We start from the raw sequence: 10,229 nt of genomic DNA on the forward strand, positions 1-10,229 counted from the left end.
AACATGGAAATATCATATAGATTATTTATCTAAGATGCTTTCGAGAAATACTGGGATTTTAAATAAGCTAAAACATTTTTCCCCCACGTATATTTTGAAAAAAAAAATTATATTCAGCGCTTATTCTACCCTATCTCTGTTACGGAATACTTGCCTGGGGAAACTGTGCCAAATTATACATTGATAAAATTTTCAAACTACAAAAACGGGCTACTCGTTCATTTGATTTAGCCGACTATTATTGTCACACGAATTATTTCTTCTTTGAAAACAGACTCCTTAAGGTTGCTGATTTGTTTTTATACAACTTAGGAACATTTATGTTTCAGTTATCAGCCAACGGCTTGCCTGACATATTTACTCATATGTTTCATAAAAACTATGCCGTCCATGCTTATCCCACAAGACAAAGAGATTCATTTCACCTTCCACGTACTCGCACACTCCTTGCTCAAAAACAATTGTTTTTACCGGACCTAAATTCTGGAATGATCTTCCCGCTGATTTGATTAATTGTTCAGTATGTTTATATACATTTAAACAAAAATTGAAATCAATGTTAATAAATGAATATAACCAGTCTGATTAGATTGTTTAAATATGTTATATGCGCAGTATCCTCGTTTAATGTATATTTCTGGTTTATGCTCCCATTAATCTCTGCATCCGTACCTGTATTAACATTTTGAACTCATTATAAAGTTGATTATAGATAATGTGCACGTTTGTACTTGTGTATCTATATGCCATATTTTCACTCAGTATTTATTCTTTGGGTTCTTTTTTTCCCCCACTTTTTCTTTTTCTTTTCTTTTATTTCTTTTCCCCTTTTATTTTAGCTTTCATATCGTTTCGTCATTATTACTTTGTGTCCTATCTCCATTGATTGCATAGCAAATTTACACCGATATTTTTTCATGGAATCTGCGTTTACAAGCTTTGCTTTTGCGGTTCCATCATATTTCACAAGTTATAGAGAATTGTCTTATGTACATTATGTATTCTGACACACTTTCTGTTCATGACCCGACTTATAACATATTTTGTATCTTGCTTGGTTTGTATTCTCTTTTTTTTGGATGTACTTGTATTTTGATATCAAGTGAAATATGAAAATAAACGTGCTGGAACTGTTCACTGTGTATCGAGTGCAAGACTAGTGCAGTTTCAGTTATTCAATTCAATTCAATTCAATTCAACTAATTGAATAGCACCATCTACATATCAACGACATCAAGTATGTACTTCTACAGCACGTGTGGCTGTTCTGTCACGCTACGGGGAGCAACTTTGTTACCAATTTTACTTTTTTAAAAATAGAATTGTCCTCTTCATGAGACCCCCTTCTACCCCCCCCCCCCCACAAAAAAGTATGAAAAAAATAATAGAGGACAAGGACGATGTATGGTTTAATTTCAAATGCCATCGTGCTATCATTAATAGGCTTTCCCAATTTCTAGCCTGCTTAGAGTTCAATTTGTAAATTTCTCTGTAACTATATAGGCCCTAATGTATGACATTGAACGGATGAAAACGTTTTATATCGCAGCGGTTCGACTCGATTTGTGAGTTGTGTTTGTAAAATTATTCTCCTCAAAACGGTACATTTTTCAAGAAATATAATAACTGTTTTCGTAGATGCATCTTTTTTTCTCGAATCCTTAACGCTAATACGATTACTAATCATTATTTCTGTGAATTTATACTACATCAACACCTTCGCAGATGACCACTCCCCGTCTTTATCATGTAGAGCAGGTGTGCAATGAATTTTCTTATAGTATATATATTTTTTTGTGGTAAACTTCATTTCACAGCTGGCTAATTTTTTAGTTGGTTGATCAGAATGTCCACATCATTTATTTTCCTAAGAAGGTGTATACCGGTATGTGTTTTGCGGAATGGGAAAGGAGAGTGTTTTGGCATTTTCGAAACTAATGTTGAAACATCTCATGCACTTTTACTGAATTTTGTTTATTTTTCCCCAAACACCCACACACGCAAACACAAAGATCTTGAATAGTTCAGGGGTGAAGGAGGGCAATTGACGGGGTAATACCCTAGCAAATCTCCTTTTCCATCTTTCATATCTTCGTTATGTCATTATCTGGATACCCTATACAATTAATTGGTCTGTACGTGGCGCTGTTCATCCTGTCGGTCTCATGTGGGACTACTTTGCCTATTGTCGGTCTCGTGAGCCTATTTTGCCTAGTGTCGGTCTCGTGAGCTTTGTTTGCGTAGTGTCGGTCTTGTGAGCTTTTTAAGCATAGTGTCGGTGTCGTGGGTTTTATTTGCATAGTGTCGGTGTCGTGAACCTTTTGTGCATATTGTCGAACTCATGGGCTGTATAACTCGTGGGCATATTTTACTTGGTGTCGAACTCATGGGCTGATTAACTAGTGGGCTGTATACTTAGTGGGCTGTATAACTAGTGGGCTGTATAACTTGTTAGCTGTATGACTCGTATAGGCTGTATGACTTGTAAGCTGTATGACTTGTGGGTGTCGGTTTCGTGACGTGCACCCATGCAGTCAATCCCGCATTCAAAGGAAAAATGACTTCAAACCCGCGGCGGCGGTGGGGAACTCCTCCACTTCACCGGCGGCGGCGGTGGGGTACCACTCGAAGACGTTGGCGGCAGTGGGAGATCCAACAACGACGACGATGGTGGCGGTGGGGTACCCCTCGAAGACGATGGCGGCAGGGGGAGATCCCACAACGACGACGATGGCGGCGGTGGGGTACCCCTCGAAGACTATGGCGACAGTGGTGGGAGATCCCACAACGACGACGATGGTGGCGGTTGGGTACCCCTCGAAGACGATGGCGGCAGTGGTGGGAGATCCCACAACGACGACGATGGCGGCGGTGGGGTACCCCTCGAAGACGATGGCGGCAGTGGTGGGAGATCCCACAACGACGACGATGGCGGCGGTGGGGTACCCCTCGAAGACGATGGCGGCAGTGGTGGGAGATCCCACAACGACGACGATGGCGGCGGTGGGGTACCCCTCGAAGACGATGGCGGCAGTGGTGGGAGATCCCACAACAACGACGGTGGCGGCGATGGGGGACTCGACGACAGCGACGGCGGCAGCGGCCACATGACACTGTTGAAGTTTCCTCCAGTACTAGTATCGGGGGACAGAATAACAATCTCTCCCAGATTAATCTCATTCAAACATGGCACTCCTCGTCTAGTCTGCTGAAAAGCGACGCGATTTCCTTGCAAAGTTGTATTTAGTGGCCGTTCGTAATCGGGATCACTCTTTCCGAGAACTTCTTCCAATTTTTGACACAGAGTACCATGCGCAGTCAGCGCTACGCCCTCTAGAGGCATCTTCAAACCATTCTCAACCAGATCACTCATTTCCTTGATCTGACTGATTCGTAGCTTGCTGACATCTCTCATGCTTTGTAGCTCTTTGTTAAATTCCTCGATACGCCTCGTACACTCCTTGATCAGGTGGTCTCTTTTCTCTTGAAGCTGATGGATCGATTCTTCGCACGCCTGCTCGATCTCTCGGGAGAGCTTCTCCAGAACGTGCTTCATCTGTGCCTGCTGCTCCTTGACGAACGCGATATATTGATTATTCTTCGACATCTTGACGTCGGCTCGACCACGGAGCTCGCCGATCTTCTTCTTCTGTTCATCGTCATGCGCTTTGCCGTCAAGGACCTTGTGCCCCGCTTGACTGTGTTCCATCACGCCACATCGGAAACAGACGAACCTCTTGCACTCGTCGCAGAAATACTCCTCGTCCTCAGACTTGTGCTTCTTACATTTACGGCGCTTCTTCTTGGAAACTACCCCCGAAATGATGCCATCCACCTTCACAACCTCGTGTCCCGCAAACTTGTCCCACTTGTCGTGAGTCTTGTGGCAGTCGTCGCACATGTAGTCGTCACATTCTTGGCAGTAGGTGATGGCTAGGGGCTTCTCGTTTCCTCGACATACGGTGCAGGCTTGGGTCTGGTTTTTGACATCTTCGATTAGAGACTTGATTGGATAGTTACACTGCAGCAGGTTCACATTTGAATTAGGCACTTTGGTGATCTTGCGGCAAACCGGACAGGTTATCTTGCGCCCCTTGGACTGAGATCCCGAGTTAGAGAGTTGTTTCAGACAGTCTTTGCAGTAGGTGTGGGAGCAGGACAGGAGCCTTGGATCAACAAAGACGTTTAGGCAAATGGGACACTGGAGGGTTTGCGCAACGAGGTTTTTGACACTGGTTGCCATGGTGACGTTTCTGTGTAAAAGAAAAAAAAAGATAGATTCGATGAAACCCTCTCTACTCTGTCAACTAGTTCCGTCAATATTCTGTTACGAAGGTAGATGATCATATTATGAGAGCTTCAATAGTAAAAATAACCCTGGTAGTCTTACAATGCTGTATCACATAATCAGTTACGTCTAGCAAACAATCAATCAATCAGTTAATCAATAGGGGGATTCACACGTACACAAGTTAGCGCGTACACAAAGCTCGAGATTTACATCGCAATCACAAACTCCAGGGTAGCCCGCTGCCCGGGCGGTATTTTTCCCCCAATTATTAACAGTAAACCGCCCTCTGAAGCTCAATATTAGGAAGGTCTCGTAGATTGTAGAGGCAGTCCCATAATTTTTCGTGGGGTAGCAATTTGTGGGGTGTCGCGATCCCTTTGCCAACGATTCGTACGCCGCGCGGTGCGATTGGGTTATGCGGTTATTGAACACAAGAGGGCGACATAAAAAGGATAGGCACAAAAAGAAAAATGGACAACCCCCCCCCCCCCCCCCGGGTGGATACAGGAACTCCTAAAAAAGGGGGGGCGCAAAGCGAGGGAGCGTAGCGAGCGGGGGGGGGGGGGGGGAGGGGATGGGAGGTATGTTCGCCCTCCCACTGTTATGAAGTCTTTGTATTTATGTCGGTCATTTTGGCGATTTCATGCATACATTGGGTGTACTTTTTATGGCATCATAATTCTTTATCATTCTAGAAATAATATTATTAACTCGAGAACTTTATTTTGGTTACATTTCCCCTTTAATCGATTTTATAGAAATTTATATTCTAGTACTGCAAATAATGTTTCATTTACAGTGCTATATTTATTTACTACTGATCTTTGCATTAAGTACCTTCTGCACAGCATCCCCAGGGGGGGGGGGGGGGTGGGGCAAAACTGCGAGCTGGAATATCTGTGCGAGGGAGCGGAGCAGCCGAGGGGGGAAGGGTGTCTCACACGAGGGAGATTTTGCATTTTTTAGACTTGAAATTTAGCGATCTGGTGCACACTTCGGATTTTTTTCCTATAACAGAGTAAAAAAAAAAAATCACAATGTGAATGACTGAATCACGGTATCTCTTGTTCTACATGGGTTGCGACATTTCTGTTTATTAACTATAAGAAGTTGACGTGCGAGGGTGTGAAGGGGTAGCCCCCCCCCGACACACACACACACACACACAACGGATATTTTGCATTTTAGAATTGAAATTGAGAACAATCTTATGCGCGCATTTTGTCCATTAGTAGGAAAATTGTCGATCCCCAATGTGTGCCGGGTCTTAATCTACAATTATTGTATATGGGTAGGAAACGGGGGGTGGGGTGGGTAATTAAAAAGATATTGAGGGAACTTTTGAATTTAGAAGAATTGAAATGACACATCTAGTGCACACTTTTTGACAAGATATTCTGAAATTTGTCGATCCCCAAGGGTAATATGTGTGTGGAAAGGGACCTCACAGAGGAGGGTGTGGGAGGGGATATAATCCCCCTCCCATGAGAGAGAGATTCACATTCATAGAATTGAAATTCAGCAATCTTGTGCGCACATTGCGTGATATATCTGGACAGTTTTCTATTTAAAAATAATATGTTTGCCCCCCCCCCCCCCGCGCGGCCCCAGGATCGAAGCTGCTCTTGTTTGCTAGTGAGGAAATCTGTGATTTTCGACTTTACTCTTGCCATTGTGCCAATGACTTAACTCCGTGCCTTCCATGCATGTGCTGCTGGCATCGATATCGCGATAGTAGCATGTACATGTGGCCAGTTACAACAACGCGCGCATGATTGGGCGGCTGTAATTATAGGAATATGAAAAAATGTAGGGCCTTCGTGTAGACCTATAGATAATTGAAATTGATATGGATGGTAATAGCCATTATAGCTTTCCCTTTGCCTCAGCTCATCGTTATATCAAACAGAAATAAAAAGATAAACAAGTAAAGAAAGTAAAAAATTAAAGAAATGAAAATTGAAAGGGGGGGGGGGGGGAGAGCGTCCCGTGCCCCCGTCTCTGGATCTGGCACTGAGTTCGACTTTTTTGCACACACACACACACACACACACGAAAAAAAAAACCACACACATACAAATTTAGCGCGCATTCAGCAGAGCCATGCTAAAGCCAACGAAGTGAGGCAAGAGATCTGACCACTGAGTAGGCAGCCATTTTGAATTCCAAATTCAAAATGGTGGTTAACCCAGTAGTCAGATCCTTTGGATCCGGCAATTTTTGTAATGCTCCCTAAAATATCCTTATATCCAAAATTTTATACTCTCCACCGGATGTGAGCATCTCGACCAATCATTGCTACATGTGTGCCACACTACAAGAAATCTTGCATTTATTTCTGAATTTAAGTGCTAATTTGACCCGCAGTGACGGTGTGAATGCTCAACCAAATAAGCTCGAGATTTCATCATTCAAAGCACAAGTTACAACAGCGAACCAATCATTAATTAGCTGCATTCACACTTACAAAATAGCCGGTTGGCGAGCGCGATCCGAAGCCGAGATTTGTAACCCGCTAATTTGTATACGTGTGAATCCCCGATAACAAACAAAAACAGAAATATGTTGTATAGCGCATAGAACTTTTGACAAGGTCTCTACGCCTGAAACGTGTTATAAGACAACGTAAGCAATTGAGAAATGCAGCCAATTTAAGGGCATTATTTACAACTTGCAGATGAAACAAAAACCCAGCTGTAGTGCTCTGAAATAGTTCTAGAAATGTGAGTTAGGGAGAGAAATGACCAATGTAAAAATTTTAATCCTTATAATCAATGTTAAAGTATCATAAAATATTCGAGATGTGAACAGGCTTACGTAAATAATAGTTACAATAAAATTGTTTCTATACTAAGCCGTCTACAGTTAAAGTTCATCGAGAAAAATAGTGATATCTGCTTATATTTCAGGCTTTATTGCGAAATTTTACATGGTAGGATGATCTGTGAGACAACTGACCGAAACATATGCAACAAAGTGATAACACATTTTTAAATCCTTGTTCTCAATGGTATATAGTCCATGGGCCAGGCCAAATATTGGTACCACCTGAGGTGGCAAAACCTTTTTGGTGTCATTTTGTTTGTCGGGCATAGATATGCTTATCAAGCTATGGTAGCATTTCCAAATGAGTAGCTTAGTCATAATAAATGAATTTTAACCAATTTGGTCTCGTTGTTTTATCCCTATACATGTACTTCTGAATCGAGACCAACCGCTTTACAAAGAAGAGCACTGTCTTCTGTATGTTCGCAGGTGTTCTGTTGTAAACGCGGTGCGCTTAGTCTTTATTCAAGGCAGCGAAGGGAATATCCAAAGGTTATGATGTCCACAGCGCTTAGTCTTTATTCAAGACGGCGAAGGGAATATCCAAAGCTTATAATACAGTGTATATCCCTTTATCTAAAAACAGCAACAACACAAAAAGCTATTCCTCGTGAATTTTACCGTATTTTTAAATTATTCATCATTTTCCGGTGAAAACGCTACGGTGAAAACACTAATACCACGCCAATGTCGCTTTATCTCCATCCAACAATGAAAGATAATGCAAAAACAATGTACCGGTACACTACAATACATTATATTAAATAAAATTGTAAATGAACAGAGTGATTTTTGTTTAAAACTGATGTATTTGTTGAGAGGGTAGTATAAAAACAGTATAGATAATCCCTTTTATTAGGAACCTTAGATACGATAGCGGTACATTGTTCTAGATAAAGACTAAGCGCACCACGTGACAGCTGTGGACATCATAACCCTTTCGATATTCCCTTTGCTGCCTTGAATAAAGACTAAGCGCACCGCGTTTGCAACGTAACACCTGTGGACATAAAGAAGGCAGTGCTCTTCTCTGTATAGCGGTTAGTTTCGATTCAGAAGTATGGGGATATAAAAACGAGACCAAATTGGTTAAAACTTCATTTATTATGACTAAGCTACTCATTTGGAAATGCTATCATAGCTTGATAAGCATAATTATCTATGTCCGACAAACAAAATGACACCAAAAAGGTTTTGCCACCTCAGGTGGTACCAATAACCCATTTTTCGGGTCTTGGCCCATGGACTAATACAGTAATACCTTAAGTTATGTCCCTTACAGGTGCGTACATACTCCTTACATGCACATAGATATAGTTTTAAAAGCTTAGTTTTAGCAGATTTTGTATTGTATTTGCATGTTTGTTTGGGAGGCTATTTGATGATTCTGGGCAACAAGCCCTAATTACTGCTTAAATCACTGTATAGATCATGATTGTGATCCCAGATTGTCATAAACGTAATCATTCACCTGAGTCCAACGAGATAAGTTATACCAGTAGTCATACTGGTAAAGCATCTTATCAATTAATAATGTGCCTAGTGCACATAATTTGAAGCAAGTTTGAGCCCACAATACATCTCACCACGGAAATAATGAAATAAGAATGAAGAGAATACTTACCTAATCAAGTCAGCTGTATACAAGAATGGTGATACTTCTCTCGAGTTTCTGCGCCGAAATGTTCTTTTCAGTCTGACATCATATAGACTGTCATAAAGTGATCGCAATGAGGTGATGTCCGGCACTTTTCACAATTTAACCAGATAATCGAAAGAGATTCCATTTAAAGTCACCCTATTTAGAGTAAACGATCTACATTCTCTTTATCTATCCCTGATGCGGGTTATTGTGTCATTGTACAGGAAGACAAGTAATCGATGTTTCTGCCACTGACATTCCAACTCGTTTTGAGGACCAACATCGAATCGTTAATCGACAAAACATTTCAGTGCGTCTCGGGTGTGATGAACCATCGGGTGTGCCCATGCATGTAAAGTACAAAGTATAGTTATTATTGTCTATATGGGGTCGTGGGCTTTCCCGCACCCGTTAGACTATGGGATGACATGGAAAAAGGGCTCCGTTTTTTATTTTCGTGGTCCATCTCTTCGCCCCACCTGAAAATTTGTGGATAAGGGTAACTTTTGGTGCTGAATTCAAATATGAATGTTGCCAAGCTGGAAAGTTGCAATGTTTCATGATATCGCCCCTTAATTATGCAAATTTATGCAAAATGACTATTATTGTAATGTTATAGAGAACAATTAATTTTTACCCTTCTAATTCAAATTTATTTAATGTTTTTTTTTGTAATGTACTATTTCTTGATGGATAACTTCATGAATCTTTTAAAGATTTAATTCAATAGATACCAGCATTTTGGGTTAATTTATGCAAATTTATGCAAAAAATGCTTTTTTAAAGAGAAAACTTGATTAAAGGTAATTTAGTTTTTTCTTCATAAAAACTAGGTGAGTCTAATCGTGAACCTTAAAGCAATCATCAATCTTACTCATTAATCATTCATCAAAGCAGATCTCCTAATCAAGCAAGACTTAATTATATGCAAATTTTTGCTGATAATGGCATTATTTAGGGGAATTCTGGTGTAATCACTTTACTTTGTCACTTTCTGAAAAGGTGATTAATAATTAAGATTTAAGTGAAATAAAATTTGTCATTGACATTGTTTCCTCTTCAGGATTTCCTCGTCAGAAGAAAAAAAGACTATACACTGTATGATAATTTATGAAAATTAATTAATTTGCTTCAATTAGCAGGTTAAAACCAACTCTATCAATGCTAATAGACCAAGTTACTGACCTGTACACAGAAATTTTGAATCTAACTTTCTGTAAACATATTTCTTGATAAAACTTGCCTTGTCAACTCCCAAGCTTGCCAAAGGCTTGGCTGACATAGCAACAACAATGCACACATGATGTGTTCCACCTATCCATTGAGGTGCTACACAACATTAGGGGTGAGTGACGGAGTTCCTCCCATTGGGTTATTGGCAGACACACCCACGTACACTCATGTACTTCACAATTAATGTAGATTGGTCTATTTGATGAGCAGTGTACTACCTAGTCATCTCCATGCACA

The 10,229-nt window shown here is 40.9% G+C and overlaps 1 protein-coding gene across 1 annotated transcript; it reads right to left on the reverse strand.

The window, feature by feature from the left end:
* Positions 1–2,546: 2,546 nt before the first annotated feature.
* LOC139734275 (E3 ubiquitin-protein ligase TRIM56-like) lies at positions 2,547–4,243 on the reverse strand. Its single transcript, XM_071645070.1, has 2 exons — positions 3,158–4,243; positions 2,547–3,113 (listed from the first exon to the last, which is right to left on the reverse strand). Exons 1-2 carry the CDS (start codon positions 4,241–4,243, stop codon positions 2,547–2,549), a joined length of 1,653 nt encoding a protein of 550 aa, XP_071501171.1.
* Between the last annotated feature and the right edge of the window lie 5,986 nt (positions 4,244–10,229).

This window comes from Diadema antillarum, unplaced genomic scaffold, assembly GCF_040938485.1.
Source record: "Diadema antillarum isolate AM-2024a unplaced genomic scaffold, OU_Dant_1.0 seq00000520_RagTag, whole genome shotgun sequence".
Lineage (NCBI taxonomy): Eukaryota > Metazoa > Echinodermata > Echinoidea > Diadematoida > Diadematidae > Diadema > Diadema antillarum.